The sequence below is a fragment of the Babylonia areolata genome, chromosome 5 (genome assembly GCF_041734735.1).
Source record: "Babylonia areolata isolate BAREFJ2019XMU chromosome 5, ASM4173473v1, whole genome shotgun sequence".
Classification (NCBI taxonomy): Eukaryota; Metazoa; Mollusca; class Gastropoda; order Neogastropoda; family Buccinidae; genus Babylonia; species Babylonia areolata.
The window spans coordinates 32,903,801-32,927,204 of NC_134880.1; the positions used below are offsets into that span (position 1 = coordinate 32,903,801).

At 41.5% G+C, this 23,404-nt stretch overlaps 1 protein-coding gene across 1 annotated transcript in view; it reads left to right on the top strand.

Moving 5' to 3' along the window:
• The window catches only part of LOC143282250 (3'-5' RNA helicase YTHDC2-like), a 138,165-nt gene that overhangs the window by 1,550 nt on the left and 113,211 nt on the right, over positions 1-23,404 (top strand). Inside the window, exon 2 of the mRNA XM_076587849.1 lies at positions 5,499-5,593. Coding sequence (XP_076443964.1) covers positions 5,499-5,593 — 95 coding nt within the window. The remainder of the gene's footprint in view (positions 1-5,498; positions 5,594-23,404) is intronic.

Sequence of the window (23,404 nt, forward strand, 5' to 3'; positions counted from 1 at the left end):
GCTTTTTATGTATTGAGTATAATGCATTTACTGATATATTTATATTTTTTATATTCTCTAAACTTGGCACTTTGATCTGATATTCGAACTCAACAAAAGATCTGTCATTATTTTCATTTTTTGTTCAAACAGGAACTTCTTTTGCTAAGCATGAAAGTTTTGTTTATATGCAAACGTTTTGCTGCAGGCAGTAAAACAAGGGAAATTACTCTGCTGGGGGACTTAGTTTGCTTTAAACGGATCTTTCTCATCTTAATATTACATTTTGAAATTATACTCAATACATAAAAAGCTTGGATGTTTTTTAAAAAGTGCATCATAAGTGAGTCTTGAAGGCCTTGCCCTCTCTTGTTTCAAAATGTAATATTTAAGATGAGAAAGATCAGTTTTAAAGCAAATTAACTCCCCCTAGCATTACAGAGTAATTTCCCTTTTTTACTATCTGCACCAAAACGTTTGCAAAATAAATAAAACTTCCATGCTTAGCAAAAGAAGTTCCTGTTTGAACAAAAAATGATAATAATGACTGCTCTAGCTGTTGGGTCAGAATATCAGATCAAAGTGCCAAGTTTAGAGAATACAAAAAATATAAATATAACAGTAAATGCAGTTTGCATATAATTAGGCTTCATTCTTATTTTTTTGTGCCCATCCCAGAGGCGCAATATTGTTTTAAACAAGATGACTGGAAAGAACTGAATTTTTGACTCATTGTGTAAACAAGTGAGTCTATGTTTTAACCCGGTGTTCGGTTGTCTGTGTGTGTGTGTGTGTGGCTGTGTGTCTGTGTGTCTGTGTGTCCGTGGTAAACTTTAACATTGACATTTTCTCTGCAACTACTTTGTCAGTTGACACCAAATTTGGCATAAAAATAGGAAAAATTCAGTTCTTTCCAGTCATCTTGTTTAAAACAATAGTGCGCCCTCTGGGATGGGCACAAAAAAATAAAGAATGAAGCCTAATTATATGCAAACTGCATTTACTGTTATATTTATATTTTTTGTATTCTCTAAACTTGGCACTTTGATCTGATATTCTGACCCAACAGCTAGAGCAGTCATTATTATCATTTTTTGTTCAAACAGGAACTTCTTTTGCTAAGCATGGAAGTTTTATTTATTTTGCAAACGTTTTGGTGCAGATAGTAAAAAAGGGAAATTACTCTGTAATGCTAGGGGGAGTTATTTGCTTTAAACTGATCTTTCTCATCTTAAATATTACATTTTGAAACAAGAGAGGCAAGGCCTTCAAGACTCACTTATGATGCACTTTTTAAAAAACATCCAAGCTTTTTATGTATTGAGTATAATTTCAAAATGTAATATTTAAGATGAGAAAGATCAGTTTAAAGCAAACTAAGTCCCCCAGCAGAGTAATTTCCCTTGTTTTACTGCCTGCAGCAAAACGTTTGCAATAAACAAAACTTTCATGCTTAGCAAAAGAAGTTCCTGTTTGAACAAAAAATGAAAATAATGACAGATCTTTTGTTGAGTCGAATATCAGATCAAAGTGCCAAGTTTAGAGAATATAAAAAATATAAATATATCAGTAAATGCATTATACTCAATACATAAAAAGCTTGGATTTTTTTAAAAGTGTATCACAAGTGAGTCTTGAAGGCTCTGCCTCTCTTGTTCCTATTTTTATGCCAAATTTGGTGTCAACTGACAAAGTAGTTGCAGAGAAAATGTCAATGTTAAAGTTTACCACGGACACACAGACACACAGCCACACACACACACACACACAGACAACCGAACACCGGGTTAAAACATAGACTCACTTGTTTACACAAGTGAGTCAATGATGAAAGCTCTCCTCATTCACACACAGATCATTTTCAATTCATTCAAAGCCATCTACCATTCATGTTGGAAACTGTCATGTTGTTCTCAATCACTAACATTTGCAGATCTGCCTATGCCACTCATTATCAGATCAGTTCCATTCATCACATCCTAACAACTGCAGCAGCTAATACACTAGTTTGTGCTTTTGTCTTGTCTAGGCTATATTAAGGCAATGCTCTTCTTGCTGGCTGTCCTAAGCGATACTTGGATAGGTTGCAAAAGGTACAGAATTCAGCTGCAAGGCTTATCCTCAAAAGCGAAGAATCAAGACTATGTCATGCCTCTACTTAGAACCTTACGCTGACTCCCTGTTGAAGCGCGCTTACATTATAAATTATTTCTCTTTTGAAACAATTTCTTTTCTGATTCATCACCAGACTATATTTCCAACCTTTTTTCTGTCTACTCACCTTCTTGGCCACTTCTTTCATCCACAGATCAGCTAATTCTATGTATACCAAAGATGTGCACAAAGGTATTTGGAGAACATGCTGTTTCTTTCACTGCACCCAGGCAATAGAACTCATTGCCACTTAACATTCGCCACATCAGATGAAAACCAATGTTTAAAAAAAGTCATGAAAGTCATATTTATTTCAACAGTACAACAAACAATGAACGCCTCTCTCTTCATTTGACACATGCACACATGTATGTATCCTATCATACTGAGACCATTGTTTTATTGTCATTAATCTTTTTTATTCATGTTGTTTCCTATTCATAATTCATTTGATTTCTTGTGCTTTCCCTGCTGTGATCATGAATAATGATGTGCATGATAAATATTGTTTGTATATGCATTGTGTAGGCTGAGTGGGGAAGCGTAATTGAATAATTGCTTCATATGCTTTATGGTGTATATCTCTCTCATCTCATCTATCCCATGACCCGTGGGTGGGTCGTTGGGGCACCATGGATGACTGCCTGGTCAGCTCGCGCCACCTGCCTCGGTCCTCAGCGGCCCTTTGAGTTGTGGCAAATGGCAGGCCCGTCCACTCTTTGATGTTGTCCTCCCACCGCTTTCTCTGTCTGCCTCTCTTCCTCCTTCCTTGTACGGTACCCTGCAGGATGATCTTGGCTAGGCCATCTGATCGTGTGACGTGTCCATACCAGCGGAGCTTGCGTTCCTTCACTGTGGTTAGCAGGTCTTTGAATGGGCCAATGGCGTTTTGAACTCTTCTTTTCACTTCCTCATTTGTGATGTGGTCTTTGTATGTAATGTTCAGGTGTATATAAAAATCAGTAAATTTTATGTGGAGCATCTTTGATGTTTAATTTTACCCTTGCAGATGAAGTTTATGTTATGTATGCAATGTGTAGTTATCTCACTTTTACTTTTGCTTATCTCTATGGATTCTCTGTATTGTTTTTAGCTTTTAGGTAGATTTTTAGTGGTGTGTGTGTGTGTGTGTGTATATACGAGTATATATATATGTGTGTGTGTGTGTGTGTGTGTGTGTGTGTGTGTGTGTGTGTGTGTGTGTGTGTGTGATGTATCATTTTGTGTGTGTGTGTGTAATATGTGGGAGGTGAATAATTTTATCTCATTTCTATTATTTTTCAAATGTTAGATATCCGTTTTTGTTGTTGCTTTTTTTTTTGTTGTTTTGTTTTTTGTTTGTTTTTGTAAAGCACAGTGAGCCTGCTCTTAAACACGCTTTATAAGCCTTCACATTATTGTTATTATGATCCACCCATTGAGTGATTTGATAAATTCAGTGGAAATCATATGTGAATCATGAAGGCCTTTCCTATCTTGTTTTACTCTGTATTCTTGCATGATTGTTGATTTTGATATTTTGTTTATGGCCATATATTTCAACAAGGCCAAGATTTATGTTGGTCAAGCCAGAATATTTCCTTCTTCTGTTTCCTGGCTTCCCAGTCATTGTCTGCCTAAATGTCCTTGGTCAACTCCATCAGCTACTCTTCCTTGCTCTGCCTTTTTTTTTTGCCTTCTTCCTCCTTAAGTCTTATGCCCCTGAGGTACAGTGAAGGAAATGGGTTCTATCTTCATTGCCATCCAGTCATGGATCACAAATGTTTTTCCTGTTCCCTGACACTTCCCTTGTATCACAATTATGTTTGTCCTATCCCTTTACACTTCTCTTGTATCACAGTTGTGTTTGTCCCATCATTTGACACTGCCCTTACATCACATTGATGTTTGTCCCATCCTCACTTGCACTTCACTTGCACCACAGTCAGGTTTGTCCCATCCGCTGAGACTTCCTTTGCATCATAGTAATGTTTGTCCAATCCCCAGACAGTTCCTTTGCATCATAGTAATGTTTGTCCCATCTCAAGACAGTTCCGTTGCATCATAGTAATGTTTGTCCTATCCCCAGATGCTTCCTTTGCATCATAGTAATGTTTGTCCCATCCCCAGATGCTTCCTTTGCATCATCGTAATGTTTGTTCCATCCCAACACACTTCCTTTGCATCATAGCAATGTTTGTCCCATCCCCTGAAACTTCCTCTGCATCATAGTAATGTTTGTCCCATCCCCTGAAACTTCCTTTGCATCATAGCAGTGTTTGTCCCATCCCCTGACACTTCCTTTGCATCATAGCAATGTTTATCCCACCCCCTGACACTTCCTTTGCATCATAGCAATGTCCTGTCCTACCCCCAGACACTTCCTTTGCATCATAGCAATGTTTGTCCCATCCCCTGACACTCCCTTGCAGTACAGTGATGCTTTTTCCATCCCATGACTTTTCCTTGTATCTCTGTGATGTTTGTTTCACCCCGTTACACTTCCCTTGCAGTACAGTGATATTTTTTCCATCCCCTGACTTTTCCCTTGTATCTCAGTGGTGCTTTTTCCATCCCCTGACTTTTCCCTTGTATCTCTGTGATGTTTGTTTCATCCCCTTACACTTCCCTTGCAGTAAAGTGATGCTTTTTCCATCCCATGACTTTTCCCTTGTATCTCAGTGGTGCTTTTTCCATCCCCTGACTTTTCCCTTGTATCTCTGTGATGTTTGTTTCATCCCCTTACACTTCCCTTGCAGTACAGTGATGCTTTTTCCATCCCCTGACTTTTCCCTTGTATCTCCGTGATGTTTGTTTCATCCCCTTACACTTCCCTTGCAGTACAGTGATGCTTTTTCCATCCCCTGACTTTTCTCTTGTATCTTAGTGGTGCTTTTTCCATCCCCTGACTTTTCCCATGTATCTCAGTGATGTTTGTTCCATCCCCTGACACTCCCTTGCAGTACAGTGATGCTTTTTCCCTCCCCTGACTTTTCCCTTCTATCTCAGTGATGTTTGTCCTATCCCCGTACACTTCCCTTGCAGTACAGTGATGTCTGTTCCATCCCCTGACACTGCTTTTGTATCACAGTGGTTTTTGTTCCATTCTCTGACACTGCTCTTGTATTTCAGTGGTGTTTGTACGATCTATTGACACTGTCCTTGCATCACAGTAATGTTTGTCCCATCCCCTGACTCTTATCTTGTATCACAGCGATATTTGTCCCTTCCTCTGACTCTGCCGTTGCATCATAGAGATGTCCCTTCCCCTGACACTTTGTTCTGTTTGTCTCTATTCTACCCAGGCTTTCTGCTGTTGTTCAGAAATGCCTTCATGTTTATGCATGTAATGCATTTTTATATTTGATGTGATCCTCATGTTTCAGATGTGGCAGAAAGCAAGGACAGAAGGCTGGGAAAAGTCCTTCTGTGATAAAAACTTCCTGTCAGCAGCATGCATGGAAATGGTGGTGGGAATGAGGTCTGTAAACTCGGTAGTAATAATAAGTGTACCTGTTCTTTTTTTCTTTCTTTTCATTTTCTTGGGGTGAGGATGGGGGGGTGACGGGTCTTCCAACCTCCTATCCCCACCCCCACAACCCCCCACTTTTTTTGGACACTGGGTCCTCTATCCTGCTTTTTTCCCCCATTTTCTGTTTTTCTTCCATTGAATGCAGTGACAGTAGCCCATTGAAGATATTTAAGGCTAGTTGCACAACTCTTCTCAGTTCTGGTGGGATTGGGTGTGGCTCACGAGTCCAGTGCATGAACCACAAGGGCAGTGGGGACATTTGAAAGATGCAGCAATTGGGATCTGGGCTTCTGTCTCCCTCAGATGTCTGGCGTTGGTGATTCTGCTTCGGTGGTCATCCTTGAAGCTGCTGACTGCTCCACTTGTGGCTGTACAACAGCCAGTTTTGTCATTGGCCTGAGCTTCAAGCTGCTTGTGAGGTATGCCACACTGCTGTAGGTGTTCTTTGATGCAGTCCTTAAAGCGCTTCCTTGGGCATCCTTGGGGTCTCTGGTCCTTTGAGAGGACACAGTGGAGAAGTTGACGTGGCATGCTGAATTCATCCATCTGAAGTCCATCGAAGCTGGGCCTTAAAGATCAGCACTTTGATGCCTGTGAACCTGGATCTCTTCAATACCTCCAGCAGATGCCCATGGTATACTGCAGTGAGCGCATGTGGAATTTCTCAAGCTTTGGATGTGTTTCCTATACAGGGTCCACATGTCCATAGAGCAGACTGGAGAGTACAATAGCTTTGTACAGTTTTAGCTTTGTTGGCAGCTTGATTTTGTGGTGGTTCAGCATGCATGCTTAGAGTCATCCTAGTACTTGATGGGCCTTGCTGATTCTTGTTGAGATCTCCTTATGTAGGGAGCCATCAGAGGAAATGACACTACCTAGGTATTTAAAGGAGTCCATTATGTTCAACTGTGTGTTGTCAATCTGTACATTTGGATGTGGTGCTTTTGAGCCTGGCGCTGGTTGGTGATTGACCAGTCTTGCTGAGACTGATTGTTAAACCAAAGGACTGGGCTGCTTCTGCATATTTAGTCACAGTTAACTGAAGGTTGGACACCTTGTGAGCCATGAAGGCACAATCATCTGCAAAGAGTGCTTCCATGATCAGCTGTTCGACTGTCGTGGTCTTAGCAGTCAGTCTTCAGATTGAAGAGAGATTCATCCAGATGGTACTTAGATAAATACCACAGTTTAGGTCTTTTAGAGAGTGTGCTTTCCCATTTTATGCATTTTAAGTGACATGCTGTTGTTTTGAAATCAGTGTTTGTTTTTTGTCACATTTTTCAACTTGTTCATTACAAACATTAGTCTGGTAATTTGCACAAAAAATATCATTTTCTGGACAAATGGATATCTGCACACACAAAATCATACTAGAACAACCACAATATAAAAAAAACTGAAAAAGAAATAGATGCATTGTGACTTCTGCAAGTGATAATATGGATGTGAGGCCACGCCCCCTCAGTCTCCACCCCCCTCCTCTTCACCCCCTCTCACACCGTCACTTCATCAGACCGTGTTGGCTGAGTGCCAAGAAAATAGCTCATACGGTGCCCTGCTAAAAATTCGTCTGCTAGAGTTGAACAGCCTGCATCACTCACTGATAATTGTATCTTGGCCACTCTCTTGATTGCTCCCTTTATTTCTCTATCAAATCGTCCTATAAATGTTCACCACTGTCTTCTCCTTCGAATTTATGCTCCAATTCTTTCTGAGCATTAAGCAGCTACAGAAGAGGTTGAACAGTATGGTGGTGTCTTCCTTCACTCCACATGAGATGTCGAAGGGTGCAGAGGGGTCACCATTGCCAAGCACTATACCAGTCATGCCATCAAGGAAGAGGCTGATGATCCTGGTAAATTTCACTGGGCAGATGAGTTTTGCAAATATGATCCTCAAAGCCTCTCGATTGACTGTGTCAGAGGCCTTTATCAGGTCAATGAACACTACATAAAGGTCCATTCTCTGTTAAATACAATTTTTGCTCGACCTGTCTCACTGGGAAGACCATATTGTCAGTACTGCCACCAGGTCTGAAACCACAATGTGCTTCATGCAAGTTTTATTCAGAGATGCAGCTGGTCATCTGGTTCAGGATAACTCTAATAATGATATGTAGCATCTAATGAAATGATTTTGTTCTAAGTTGTTTACAGTACAGTAATTACAGTAAGAACTTCATCCATCAAAACATGCAGGTTGCTCCAGCTAAGTAAGCAAATATAATGAGAATCAGAAGAAGTAGAAAAAGAAGCTTCTTTATACAACACCTAATCAAATTATGTTGCTCCATGCACTACAATAGTTCCAGTAGAAATATCATCCATCAAAACATGCTGGTGGGTCCAACCAACTGAGAAAACATGACGAACTGTGACAAGACATTGGATCATAAGTACATACTAAGCTCAATGTCAATAGTAAACTACTTATATATCATACATTAAAAACATACATCTATGCATGCACACATATTCTGCAACTGCTACTACTACTACTACTACAACTATTACTACTTCTAATAGCTTATCCATAGATCGCCCCCTTCATGCAAAACATGCCTAACCACACTGCACAATGTAGAAATTGATGTGCAAAACATGCATTCAAACACCATAATGACAACTTCCATTCATATAGCCTCTTACAGACATCAAACCAAACACCAACAATAATCTTTGCATGGACACACACACCGTCCTGCACAAAAACACCCAGAATACATACCAACAAGAGGCAAAGCCTTGAAGACTCACTTGTGTTTCGCGCTTTATCCAGTAAAGGAATCATGAGGAGAGAAAAAAGAGATTTGAAAAATCGTTGAAAAATGCTCTGTATTAAATATGATACATTATAAAATAAGGTTGGGATAAAAAATAAAAATTTAAAAAAAAAGGCATGCAAGCAGGATCGTACCATGCATGTTCAGTTCCAAAGCAAGCAGACGAATCCCAGTTGCTGTCATTCGTGCGATTAATAGATGTGATTGCAGTGGACGTAATGACACCGTTTACATCATGTTTTTTGTGTGTTTTATTATATCTCAATTATTCTTTTATTTTGGCGGTAAAGGATACATTGCCATTGCTTCAAACACATCGCAGCACATGGTAGGTCTCTAGATCTGCACAAACCAGTCTACAAAGCGCTGAAAGAAACGATTGATTTAATTTTTCTGTTATGTTCATTCCAGTTAATTCAGTGCCCACTTAAGAATATTTATATACAGTATGCACGTCAATGGTGTAATTAGTATCACTGTATGTGTTCTGTCCAGAATTTATATTTCTTTCCTTATAATTGTGAACAAGAAAAACGAGGTCATGTCATCTTCAAACACAACCTACCTTCAAAGTAACTCAGTGGGAAGTGGTTTTTAGAATTTTTGGATTTCAGAACGAAGCTCAATGAAATAAACTGTTAATGATTCAGAAATACGGCTTAATTCGGGAGACTTACAACCTGTTATTAGTATGACTGTGGAGATTTTTTTTTCATACCATGTTTAAGCCAAACTTGGTATTGGCAAAGTATTTTCAGAGAAAATGGCAATGTTAAAGTTTACCACGGACACACACACACGCGTGCGCACACACACACGCACACACACACACACAGACAACGGTGCACCAGGTTATAACATAGACTCACTTTATTTACGCAAGTGAGTAAAAAATCACAACACCCAAATGATGCAATCTCACATCACAACACCCAATACCAACAGCCCAACCACAACACCCAAAATTCAGTCCCACTCTCCTTCCCTCCCATCCACTTCAACAACACACACAAAAAACAGAAACAAGCTCATACCCGCACTGTTGCAGGCATCATATCAATTAACCAGTTGAGTGCCTATAAAACGTCAGCTGTTGTCCTGCAAAAAGTGTTGCCATAGTGCCTGTAAGACATCCACTGATGTCCTGCATATGTTCCGATTTTTCGTTCATTGGAGTTTGGTTCAGTGCACATAAACATACTCTGAACAGTTAGTTTGGTGTGTCTGTATTATGAAAATACTATTTAAATGAGCATACATCTGATGGAAGACCCCTTTCTTCTCAATAATGGTTTGTTAACTAGACCACATGGAATGCACAAAGAAAGGGGGTTGCATCATGTGCAGAAAAAGATGTTGAAAATTTTGTCCAGTAAATAAAGTGATCACAGTCAGCTGATTTACACAAATTTTCAAGCTGTGCTTGTGATTATATACACGTATATCGGTAGTGAAGGATCTCTCTTTTCTGATGATTGGTTTGAACACAAAGGTGAATGACAACAGAGCGATTAATCTGACAATCCATTTGATGCTAATTCAGTCCATCTGTCACAATCAGACAGCATTTTTGAGCAGGTGACTATGACTGACAGAATACATGCAGCGAGTGTTGGAAGAGGGGGAGGAGAGGGAGAGGAGTGATGTAAGACGATAGGTCAAATGCCAGCCAGAGGGTGTGGAAGTGGGCGTGGCAGTTGGACGTCAGTGCACTCACATTTCAATGCATACTGCAGGAAATAGATAACCACCAATGCTCCACAATTTTCATGAAATACAGGGTTGAAAGTGCACTGGACGTGAAACTTGTGCTTTTAGTTTTAACGCTTTTGTCACTGAAACAGATAGTTGACTTGCTTGAAGAGGAGGCTAGCCAGATGTATAGCAGACACTCTAATTGACCCAGGTGCGAGCTGGAGGGATTAAGTGTCATCAAAGAATTTCACCCTGTAACTGGGGAAAGCTCTCAGCAGTCAAAAAGCTTGCCTGTTCAGTTTCTGAGAACATGATTAACTCTTTATATTGACTACCCACGTTTGTCATTGTTTGGACTGTTATTCACTTACATGTCTACATGAGTTGTGATTTGTTTTTATAAACTTATAGCCTGTTTTAATTTCTTCTACAGGTATTAATTTGACAATAGGCATGCTATTTTCAGCTGCATTTTTCAGTATATTCCAGGAATGCATCAAGACTGACGTGCATGAAGATCAAGTCAACATTGGAGAAAGAACCTTCACAAAACTTTGCTTTGCAGATTATCCAGGTGGCTTGGCAAGTAATGAGCAAGAACTCACCCAGCTCATTAGAAGACTTGATGAAATATCTAAAGATATGGCAAGGAAATCAGCACAGAAAAGACCAAGTTGAAGTTCAGCAAAAAAACAACAACAAAAAACTGCCATCAGTGCTGATAAACTGTCCAGGGACAGAAGCTGGGAACTGTTCAACAGCTCACCTGTCTGGGATCCAGCAATTGCATTGAAGGATCCAAACCAGATATAATCTCAAGGTTAGCTAAGACAACATCAGCACTGTCAAGACTGAAACCATTATGGACAGACAGCAATATCTCCATGAAACACAAAATCAGGCCCTTGCATGCACTGGTATAATACATCTTCCAGTATGCATGTGAGACATGGACCTTCATGGCAGATGTAGAAAGAAGAGTTCATGCCATGGAAATGAGCTCATCACAAGATACTAAACATCAGATACACTGATCACAACACCAATGAACAAATGGGCTAAACCATCAAGCAGGACATTGGACTTCATGAAGATATGCTGTCATCACTTAAAAAAACAAAACAACTAAGCTGGTATGTCCATGTAACAAGATCCAATGGCCTTGATAAACAATCCTCCAAGGAACTGTGAAGGGATGGAGACAGAGGGGAAGACAAAAAAACGCTGGACTGATATCATTGCAGAATGGACAGGAAAACAAATTGCAGAGACTCAGACTGACACACATGCAACATACCTGGAGGAATGTTGTGAACAGTTCTTTCGTGTGGCGCCCCAAAGGCTTTTCACAGAGTTGAGAAAGAAGAATAACAGGACATGCATGAATTTGAAATATTTTCAGAAGAAGACAGTAATCTAAGAGATGTGCTATGAAAGGGTTAGATTGATTCCACAAGAAGTTTTTATATGTTAATTGGTATATTCTTCAACTTCAAGCATCAGTTGATTCTAAGACATTAAGTGTGTTTCATTTAACCAGTTGAGTGCTTATAAGACGTCAGGTGATGTCCTGAAAAAAGTGTTGCTATAGTGCCTATAAGATGTCCACTGACGTCCTACATGTATTTTGATTTTTCCATCATTGGAGTTTGGTAAAATGAACATACACAGACACTGAATGGTTAGTTTAATGTGTCTGGATTATAAACATCACTCAGTCACTCATTCCCTCGAACGCCACACTGAATGGGTAGTTTAATGTGTCTGGATTATAAACATCACTCAGTCACTCATTCCCTCGACCGCTGGGGTCGTTGGGGGGACATGAGGAAGATGTCATAGCTCGCCACGCCGTTCTGTTGGCAGCTGTCATGAGGAGATCTGACATCGTCATTTTGGTCCATTCCTTGACGTTGTCAGACCAGCTTTTTTTCTGCCGCCCCTGTCTGCGCCCTCCCTCTACAGTCCCTTGCAGGATGGTTTTGGAGAGGGTGTTATGTCGTATGACGTGACCAAACCATGCCATCTTCCGTCGTTTGACAGTCGCCAGCAGTGGTTCTTGGGGTCCAACAAGGTTGCTGACCAGGTTCCACACATAGTCGTTGGTCTTGTGCTCCTTGTAGGAGATGTGTAGTAGTCTCCTCATGCACTTGGTTTCGAATGCTTGGATTCTTCTTTCTGTTTCTGCCATCAGTGTCCATGTCTCACATCCATATAAGAGGATGGAGACCACCAGTGACTTGTAGAGCAGGAACTTTGTGTGGAATCTGATGTTACTCTTCCATACCCTGTTCAGTCTGGCCATCGCTGCCATTGCAGAATTAATCCTATTTCGGATTTCTGCTGTGCAGGTGCCGTCTTTGGACAGGGTTGCTCCCAGGTATTTGAAGCTGGTCACTTCTTCCAAGGGCTCACCATTCATGGTTATGTTGGCACTGATGTTAGTTGTGCTGTTGACCATGACCTTTGACTTCTCTGTGCTGACCTCCATGCTGTAAGCACTTGCTCTTGTAGTGAGTCTGTTTGTTAGATCCTGGAGCTCAGTGTTAGTGCCCCCCATGAGGTCGATGTCGTCTGCGAATAGCAGATTGCAGACTGACCTACCGCCAATGGTGATGGAGGTGTGGTGGTCTTCAAGGGCCTCCTGCATGATTCTCTCCAGAAAGATGTTGAAAAGTATTGGGGATAATAGGCATCCTTGCCTGACTCCGACTGTGGTCCAAAACATACTATTTTAGAAAGCATTCGTTCGGTGGAAGACCCCTTTTTTGTCAATGATAATTTGCTAACTGGACCACTTAGAGCCTGCATGTAAAGAGATTTTGTTGCACATGCCAAACAGGTGTCAAACATTTCATCAATTGAAGACAGTGGTCCAGTCAGTGGATTTACACAAATTTGCAAGCTGTGCTGATGATTATGTATGAGTATAATGATGAGAGATGGATCTGTCTTCTCTTATGATTTGTTTGAACTTGAAGGTGATGTCAACGACAGTGACAAAACTGACAGTAATAACCTACTCTTTCTTCAGTCCATCAATCCAGTCAGACATAATTTCTTAGCAAGTGACCTTGACTGACAGTGATTTGAGAAGAGGTGGAGGAGTGACAGAGGAGTGGTGTAAGACAGTAGGTCGAAGGCCAGACAGAAGTTGTGGTTAGTGGGCATGGTTCAGCTGTCATTTTATGGTCTTTTCACAGTGATCAGCTGCAGGGGATGGCAACAGCCAATCATCCACAATTTTCTTGGAATCTAGGGTTGACAGATGATAGATGGGAAACACATGATTTTTTTTTTTTTTTTAACTTTTTCATGCTTTTTGTCACTGATCAGTAGACCAATTTATTTATAAGAGGAGACAAACTGGATGACAGGAGACACTTTGTTGGAACAGTTAAACCAGGCTGAAAGGAATATCACCAAAGCACTCTCTGTTGTGATTATTATCATGAACTTGTTAGCTGTTTTATTTTCATTTCCAGGTATATATCAGACAATAAGCATGCTATTTACAGGAGTATTTTGTTTGTTTTCTTTCTTGGTGTCATTCTGTGGAGGTAGAAGTAGACTTTTTGATGCATAGAGATTATTGTCTTCACTTTGAAATGCCTGAATAATTATCTAAATTAATTTTTTTTTTTTTTTTTTTTTTCTAAAAAGCCAAGGTTTTTCTAGAATCCACATATATTTTCGTTCACAAAAAACGTTTGTTCTATGTCTCATATGGTTTTTGTGCAAGAATTTTGAAAAAATTATTACCCCAGATTCCTAAAAATCGACTGGCAGGGGAAAAGCTTGTTTCTTTCTTGTTTTTTAATATATATTTTTTAAATAAAATTCTCTGGCACTGAACTGGTTATAAGGTTTCAATGACAGATGTATAATGTGGTTGCCCAGGACCTTAATCAAGTTTGTTGTTAAGAACACAGTTGAAATCACCAGTGATCACAAGATCTTTATCACTATATTAAGTGAAAAACTCACCCATTTTCAAAGGAAGAGTATCTTTTCTTTCGGGTTTTTTGCTGAATACACATTTACCACTGCCATGCTGTTATCTCCCCTTGCTACAGAAATGTCAAAAATTATATTGTTTGATGTATTTACATTAAACTCACCATAAAAATACTTTGAAAATAGAACAGTTTATCGTTTGCTTCTTCTTGTATTTTAATTGTTTATAATTCTCCCTCCCCATTCTGTTGTTTTTCGTCATATTTCAATTTCAGCTTCCATAACTTGTGTTTCTTATTAAAAAAAAAAAAATGATACTATTTTATTTTAAAATTGTTTATAGAGTTCTTGATATAAGTTTATTGAAAACTTATTTCTCAATAATAACAATTAGGGATGCAATGCAAAATTTATCCATGATAAACAATAATACATATTTTAACCCCTAGGCTGCCTGCATGACGAGATAACTCGTCATGGCAAGCATGTATGCTTCGCTGCCTGCATGACGAGATAACTCGTCATCGAAATATTCTGATTTTTCCCTGCTTTGCATTCAGTTCGTTGACAAAAATGCTGGTAGCTTTAGCTTGGGGAATCTTTCTGGATTCTATTCATAGCTAGAAACACCATCTGCGTCATAAGGCAGTCCTTTATTTGAACGTTTTGGTTGGGTTACTGGCCGCAGTCTTTGCCTGGCTCCTCTCCTCGCTCGCTCAACAAAATGTCGGACTGACTCCGTGCTCAAGACATGCGCTCGTGGCGAACTAAATCAACCAAGATTACTTTCTTTAGCTAATGCTCAGAAAGAATTGGAGCATAAATTCGAAGGAGAAGACAGTGGTGAACATTTATAGGACGATTTGATAGAAAATAAAGGGAGCAATCAAGAGAGTGGCCAAGATACAACTATCAGTGAGTGATGCAGGCTGTTCAACTCTAGCAGACGAATTTTTAGCAGGGCACCGTATGAGCTATTTTCTTGGCACTCAGCCAACGCGGTCTGATGAAGTGACGGTGTGAGAGGGGTGAAGAGGAGGGGGGTAGAGACTGAGGGGGCGTGGCCTCACATCCATATTATCACTTGCAGAAGTCACAATGCATCTATTTCTTTTTCAGTTTTTTTATATTGTGGTTGTTCTAGTATGATTTTGTGTGTGCAGATATCCATTTGTCCAGAAAATGATATTTTTGTGCAAATTACCAGACTAATGTTTGTAATGAACAAGTTGAAAATGTGACAAAAAAGAAAACACTGATTTCAAAACAACAGCATGTCACTTAAAATGCATAAAATGGGAAAACATCATGTGTTTTGTATTCTTTATTCATTTCCCTTTCAGAAAATATATACTTTTATGGGTCTTTCTCCAATAACAAAGAGCACAGAATTTTTTGAAAATTTATACCCGTTTTTTGTGAAAAAACCCTGGCAAATAGATTTCACTTAAATCTTATTTTCCTGGCAGCGAAAGGGTTAAAGTATTAACTCACTCGCTGCCGTTGTCAGCATATGCGGATGTCGTCGGACAAAGCTTTCGATGCCAATGTCCGCATATGCGGATTTGGATTTTGAAAAGTCACGCTGTTGGAGTGACGTGTCGGATACGAAACTCAAAAGCAGAACTGATTCTTAAGTTACCTCCGCCAACTTTTCATTCACACACACAGCGTGTCTGCAGTGACATGCTCATTAGCAGACGACAACGAAGCACACCCTCGGTCAGCTCTGCAAGTTGTTTGACAAGATCGCGTCGCGTCGAAGTGTTCGACACGGTAGGAGAGGTCAAATGCAACACAGCATTGAAGCTACTTTGGAAATGATCCAAACTGAAGGCTCCGATGTTGAAGGAGATAATGTTGGTTCGTCAGACAGTGATTTTGAACCATATCCCGATGAACTAGAAAAAGATTCGGCCGCTGAAGAGGGTGTTTACAGTGGAGAGGAAAGCGAGTGCTGACCATGTGCCAGCTGACCGACACTAACAACGAAATCACTGAGGAAACGAACGACTTTGCTGGTGTTTTTACCAGTGATTGGACTGAAAATGGTGAGTGTATGTATTATATATATATATATATATATATATATGTGTGTGTGTGAAAGAAAACAATGTCACATGCTCAGGTGTACAACTCTGTGTGTGTGTGTGTGTGTGTGTGTGTGTGTGTGTGTGTGATTGCATGCATATGTTTACTTATTTTCTGTTTTACTTGTTCATTTGTAGAACAAGGTGCTGTAGAAATGACAGTAATAGTACTAATACTGATGATACTGTCATTATTGTTTTGTAAAATTGTAAAAAAATAAATAAAATAAAAAAATCTAAAGTGGTTTTCTTTGACTACATGTAAAAAAAAACTTAACACATTATGCTTCCATTCACATATATATTTAGAATAAACAAGGGAATAAACAAACAAATAATTTAAACAACAATAAGAAGAAAGAGTCAGACCTGCATGATCATTTGTGTGTGTGTATGGTTGCAGGGCATGTTGCTGTGCTGAAGTGGCAGGACAAAACACCAGTTCATGTGCTGACAACAGTCATGCTGCCAACTACCATGATCAGTGTGACAACACGACACCGTCCTGAAAGACAGAAGCCAGCTGCAGTACAAGACTACATCACCAACATGGCTGAAGTGGATATGGGTGACCAGCTACTGCAAGTGCAAGGTCTGTGAAGACCTGTTCAAGCGCCACAACACACCAAAACACCAAACTGCCAACTGGTGTCCAAAATGTGGAGTTCCACTGTGTGTGAAGCTGTGCCCAGGACTCAACATCACCTGCCATGAGCTTTTTCACTCCAGACAAGACTATTGTCAGTGATAATACATCAGGTTTTTGTGTGCAGTGAACTCCCTTTTTTATGTAGAGACAATATTTTCTTTTGTGTGCGTGATTTTCAACTTTCTCCACCATCTGTTCATACCTCATTGCATGTATTAGGTCTTCAGTTCCTCAAATAGTGTTAGGATGTGATGTGGAGCATTTGTAAGCTGTTCAAGGACACTTGGTATACCTTTCTTATGGGTGCAAAAATGCTACAAAATACACAAAAAATTAATACTGTGATCAACAACAAGATGGTGAGCAAATAATTTAATTTTTTGCATAAATATGGAGCAACATTCACTGAATATACATACTAAATTTTAATTCTCTGGGTGTTTATTTGGGGGGTTTTTGAGAATTTTTTTCCCATCCTATACAAACCCTGGGATTTCAGGGATTCGCAAGGGCAAAAACTCTTGGCATGGAGTGAGTTAAAGTTTATGACTATTCAGTCGCAATCCATTCTCTCAGTCCATGTTACTAAAGCCAGATCATTTCTGGTAGAAGATGGAGACAATGGGGCTGTAAGCTCACGATTTCTTGCAATCCCTTGATTTCTCTCACTTCAAGAGAAATCGAGGGATTGTGAGAAATTGTGGTCATTCCCCCCCTCACCCCCACAATTTCTCACAGTAGGTTAGTATTTTTATCAAAAATATTTCCTTTAACATCCGAGTTGGTTTCTTGTCTTTTCCAAATGCAAGTCTTAAAGAAAAATGAGAGAGATAAAAAGAAAAGAGAAAAGGGGGGACGACAACAATGATGATCATGATAATGACTGTGGGGTTTCGAGAAATCATGTGCTTACAGTGTTTTTCTTCACCTGTGTCTGATGGAGAATAAAAGGATTGGTACTGGCTACCAGTATGGAAGTGTCCATCAGCGTCAGTCCTTTCTCAGGGATTTCTGTCCATGCGTCCCAGGTAGCAGGGTAGAATCTCTCCACAGGCTTTTGGTATGCTGTACTCCCAGCTGTCAGGTCAGGTCATTAGATCTGCTACTGGTAACCTGTAATCCAGTACAACCTGTTCAGGGTCGGGGTGCCGGCGACTAAACCGGCACTCCCACCGCTCCCTTCCGGGACTGGTGAGGCGGGTGGCTAGACACCCATATGGAATTAAAAACGAGATCCATAAAAGGGCGTCGGCTCAGGAGAGCCACCGACGGCCATCTAGCTCCACTGTGCTGTGTGCATGCCACACGCAGTTGGCCCCCGGGGTGTGTCTACCCATGCATGTGAAGTCTGGATCCGGCAGAATCTGTGGAAGAAACCTGTCAGTTCAACGGAGAGGAAGGCGGTTACAGCAACGTACTGTGGAGTGCAGAGAGCAAGATGAGACACCGAAAGGATATCTTGGTCATCCTCTGCATCCATGCTAATCCTCCAGTCATCTCGACTTAGTCTTGCCACTGGAAATTGGTGAACCTGGACGAGAGAGTGAGGTTGACGTTGCGCAACTCCTCTTCACTTTAAACAAACTCATCGCGCAAGTCATCAGTCATCCTTAATGACCTTTCATCCTTCATCCTTTCATCACCCCCAAGTCCTGTGGTGACAGGTGAGCGACAAAACGACAGGTGTGGGTACACTGGCAGTCACAGCTGCAGAACTGCATGCAGGCAGCTCAGGCCATAGGGTCGTTCTTCATCGACAGGAGCAGCGATGGAGCTTGGCAGCCGTCTGAGCATCTGAGCAGCCCTCTTTAGGAATGCACTGCTCACCTCCCTGGCATGAGGAAGGGGCTAGAAAAGGTGCCCTAAAAATTGCCTGCTCCATATCACCCTGGCCAGCATACCGAGGCTGGTGGGGACCCTACATCAGCGGTTGAAACAAAGAGAAAGAAAAGAAAAAAACAAGGATTGTTCCTCTCACCATTGGTGCTTGGAACATAAGGACTCTCCTGGACAGAGATAACGTGGACAGACCCCAAAGGAGAACGGCACTAGTTGCATCCGAACTCGCCAGATACATCATTGACATAGCAGCCTTGAGTGAGACTCTTGCAGACGAAGGCGAGCTCAATAAACGGGGATCTGGTTACACCTTCTTCTGGAGTGGATGAGGAAGCGAAGAGCAACGTGAGGCTGGTGTTGGTTTTGCAGTAAAAATAGCACTTGTCAGCAAGCTATCTGGAATCCCAAAGGGAGTCAACGATAGGCTTATGACCATGAAACTCCCACTGGCATCTGGCCAGAAGCACTTCACCATTGTCAGTGCCTACACCCCAACCATGACCAACCCGGATGAAGTGAAGGCGAAGTTCTACGAGAACCTTCACTCTGTCATTGCTGCTATCCCGAAAGCAGACAAGCTCATCATTCTTGGGGACTTCAATGCTAGAGTTGGCTCTGACTACATCTCCTGGGATGGAGTATTGGAAAGCACTGCGTGGGCCACTGCAACCCAGATGGATTGCTTTGCTTCAGACCTGTGCAGAGCACGAACTGCTGATAACCAACACAGTTTTCTGCCTCCCTACCCGTAACAGGACGTCATGGATGCACACTCGCTCAAAGTATTGGCATCTCATCGATTACGTCATCGTCAGGAAAAGGGATAGGCAAGATGTACGTGTGACAAACACCATGTGCGGCGCCGAGTGTTGGACAGACCATCGCCTTGTAGTCTCGAAACTGAATATTCGAATCCAACCCAAGAGACACCCCCAAGGCCAGAAGGCTCCAAAATGGCTCAACATCGCTAAGCTGAAAAACATCACCATCAAACAGACCTTTGTGGAGCTGCTGGAAGATCGTCTGGAATCCGCCTCTCTGGACAACCAGAATGTGGAGTCTGACTGGAGTACCTTGCGTGAGCTGATCAATAGTACACTTTCAGAGAACCTGGGACCCATGACCAGAAAGCACAAAGACTGGTTTGATGAAAACTGTGATGAAATCAAGCAGCTTCTGGATGAGAAACGCCGTCTGCATCAAGCCTACCTGAGCAACCCAAAGTCCACATCAAAAAAAGATGCGTACAATGCCATCCGCAGGACTGTTCAGTAAAAGTTACGTCAGATGCAGGATAAGTGTCTGAGTGACAGAGCTGATGAGATCCAGGGATATGCTGACAGGCACAATATGAAGAGGTTCTATGATGCCTTAAAAGAAATCTACGGCCCCACATCCTCAGGATCATCCCCCCTCCTCAGTGCAGATGGGAATACCTTGATCACCGAGAAGGAGAAAATTCTCGAACGCTGGGCTGAGCACTTGAACAGTGTCCCAAATCGCCCTTCCTCCATAAATGATGAAGCCGTAGACCGTCTCCCACAAGTCCCCATCAACAAAGCACTGGATGATCCGCCAACACTTCTTGAGAACCAGAAAGCAATCCGTCTGCTAACCAGTGGCAAAGCACCTGGCTCAGACTCCATACCAGCAGAGGTCTACAAGGATGGAGGCATTGTGCTGACTGAGAAGCTCCATCAGCTGTACTCACTCATGTGGAAAGAAGAGACGATCCCCCAGGATTTCAAAGATGCATCTATCGTTCACTTGTACAAGCAAAAGGGGAACCGGCAAGCCTGTGATAACCATCGGAGCATTTCCTTGCTCTCCATCGCAGGCAAGATACTTGCCAGGATCCTACTAAACCGCCTCACAGCACACCTTGGCCAAGGTCGTTTGCCTGAGAGCCAGTGTGGATTCCGGAAAGAGCGTGGAACCACCGACATGGTGTTTGCTGCAAGGCAGCTGCAAGAGAAATGTCAGGAGCAAAATGCTGATCTGTTCTCCACCTATGTCAACCTCACAAAGGCCTTCGACACCGTGAGTAGAGAGGGACTGTGGAAAATTATGGCCAAGTACGGATGCCCTCGGAAATTTATTTCCTTGGTCAGCCAATTCCATGAAGGCATGCAGGCTCGAGTCCAGGACAGTGGTGAAACATCTGCTCCTTTTCCTGTCACAAATGGTGTCAAGCAAGGCTGTGTCCTGGTGCCAACACTGTTCAGCCTCATGTTCTCTGCAATGCTTACTGATGCCTTCAGAGATGGCGATGTTGGAATCAGCCTAAAGTACCGAACAGATGGCAAGCTGTTTAACCTCAGAAGGCTTCAAGCAGAAACGAAGGTTATGACAGACATCATCAGAGACTTTTTGTTTGCTGATGATTGTGCCCTCAATGCTGGATCTGAAGCTGACATGCAACTCAGTGTAGGCAAGTTTGCCACTGCCAGCAGGAACTTCGGCCTTACCATCAGCACGAGGAAAACTGAAGTTCTCCATCAGCCAGCCCCAGGGAAACCCCACGTTGAGCCCAACATCACAGTCAACGGTCAGAGACTCAGTGCGGTGGAGCGGTTCACATACCTTGGCAGCACACTGTCATGAAATGCGACCATCGACGATGAAGTGAACGTCAGGATTGCAAGAGTAAGTGCAACCTTTGGCAGACTCTGTGCAAATGTCTGGAACAGAAGAGGCATTGGTCTTGAGACCAAGCTAAAGGTCTACAGAGCAGTAGTTCTCCCTACACTACTGTACGCCTGCGAAACTTGGACAGTGTACCAAAAACACACCCAGAAGCTGAACAACTTCCACACAACATGCCTCAGGAAGCTACTGAACATCAAGTGGCAAGACAGGACCCCAGACTCGGAGGTGCTTGCAAAAGCTACCCTTCCCAGCATCTTCACCATCCTGATGCAGTCCCAGCTTCGCTGGGCTGGACACGTGGCGCGCATGCCAGACCATCGGCTGCCCAAAAGGCTTTTCTATGGCGAGCTGCAACAAGGGAAGAGATCACACAGAGGTCAGAAGAAGCGCTTCAGAGATACTCTGAAAGTCTCTCTGAAAGCGTTTGATATCAACCCTGACTCCTGGGAGGAATCTGCAGTGGACCGTGACAAATGGCGCGCTGCTGTGCACAAAGGCGCCAAGTTCTGCGAGGCCAGCAGGACTGCTGCAGCTGTTCAGAAGAGGCAGGCCAGAAAGTCACGGGCAAACAAGCTCCCTGACAATGTTATGCCTGTCTTTGTCTCCCCCAACTGTCAGCGAACATTTCATGCGCAGATTGGACTATTCAGCCATCTGCGCATTCACTGATAGATTCATGAGCATCCCCCCACCCCACCACCACCCTCCCCCCATCCCCCAGCTGGATGACAACGATGGTCATCATCGATCTCGATAGACACACACCACCACTCCCAGAATTGATCCATGGCCAGACACTCTTTCCACTGCCAGACAGATTTCCAACATGGCCAGGGGATTATTTTCATGTTAGGAATATCTTTCTGCCTCAGGTAAACTGGGTTGACAGTTGTGGAAGTCATTGCCATCGTAGGACAGATGAAGAAATAACCAGCAGAAATTTTATACATGTAATTGATAAAATTTTAAACATTGGTGTAAACGACAGAGAAAGCATCTTGCTATATGCTGTCTTCATTGCATTGTAAACAGCTGCAATAGCAAGCACTGACAACACAACAGAGTCTTCACAGAGAGCGACAAAACATGCTCACATGCCACCGGGTTTATTCACTGAGTCCAGTGTATCTTTGTATCATTTTGATTTTTTCTTTCTTTCTTTTTTTCTTTTTTTGGTGGTTCTTCTTCTTTTTTTAATTTTTTTAACTTTTATTCAGTACAAGTACATAGTGAGCAATCACAATCACATTCAACAGACTGTTTGGTTTTTTTTCAACAAAGAACATACATATAGGGGTGGGGAAAAAAGGGGGGGTGGGGGTGGATGCGAATACATACATACGTGGGAAAAGAGGAGGGGACATACTGGAGAGATGTACTTGATCATCGATGCACTTACATGAATGTGATTCAGTTACTCTGCAATGACATATAGATTGCAGAATTACAACACACTGTTTCCAGTGGGACTTATACTGTCAGAACCTTGTAGCATATTAATGGTTGACACATTTCATTTTCACATTCTTGGTAAAAAAATAAAATAAATATAGATACGTGGAGGGAAAAAAATAGATATAAATATAGATATGGGGAGGAAAAAATCAATCTGTTGTGCAACAATGATACAGGTAGCAGATGGGAAGAAAGAAGCTACTCTAAGAACATAGGCTTATATGGTGTCCAGGTGTTTTGAAAATCAGAATATCTAGAATTTATTTGTGCTATGTATTCTTCTATTTTGTACCTATGTTAGTTTACTAAGAAATACACTTAATAAAGGATTATTTTTGTTCATTTTACATTGGTACAAATACTGTTTTGCTAATAGTAAGATAAAGTAAAAGGTAGCATCTGTTTATATGTTTCAATCAAGTCAAGCATGTTGTAAACATTTATACACCTTTCATTCACCACTGCACTAAACTCCTGCCAGAACTCCTGAGTTACTGGACAAGACCAAAACGTATGGTCTATGCTGTCTTTGACAGCATTGCAAAAATTACACATGTTACTATCTAGTAATCCCATTTCTTTCAAGATTACATTTGTCATACATCTATGAATAATACTCATTTGAAACCATTTCATTTTTGCAT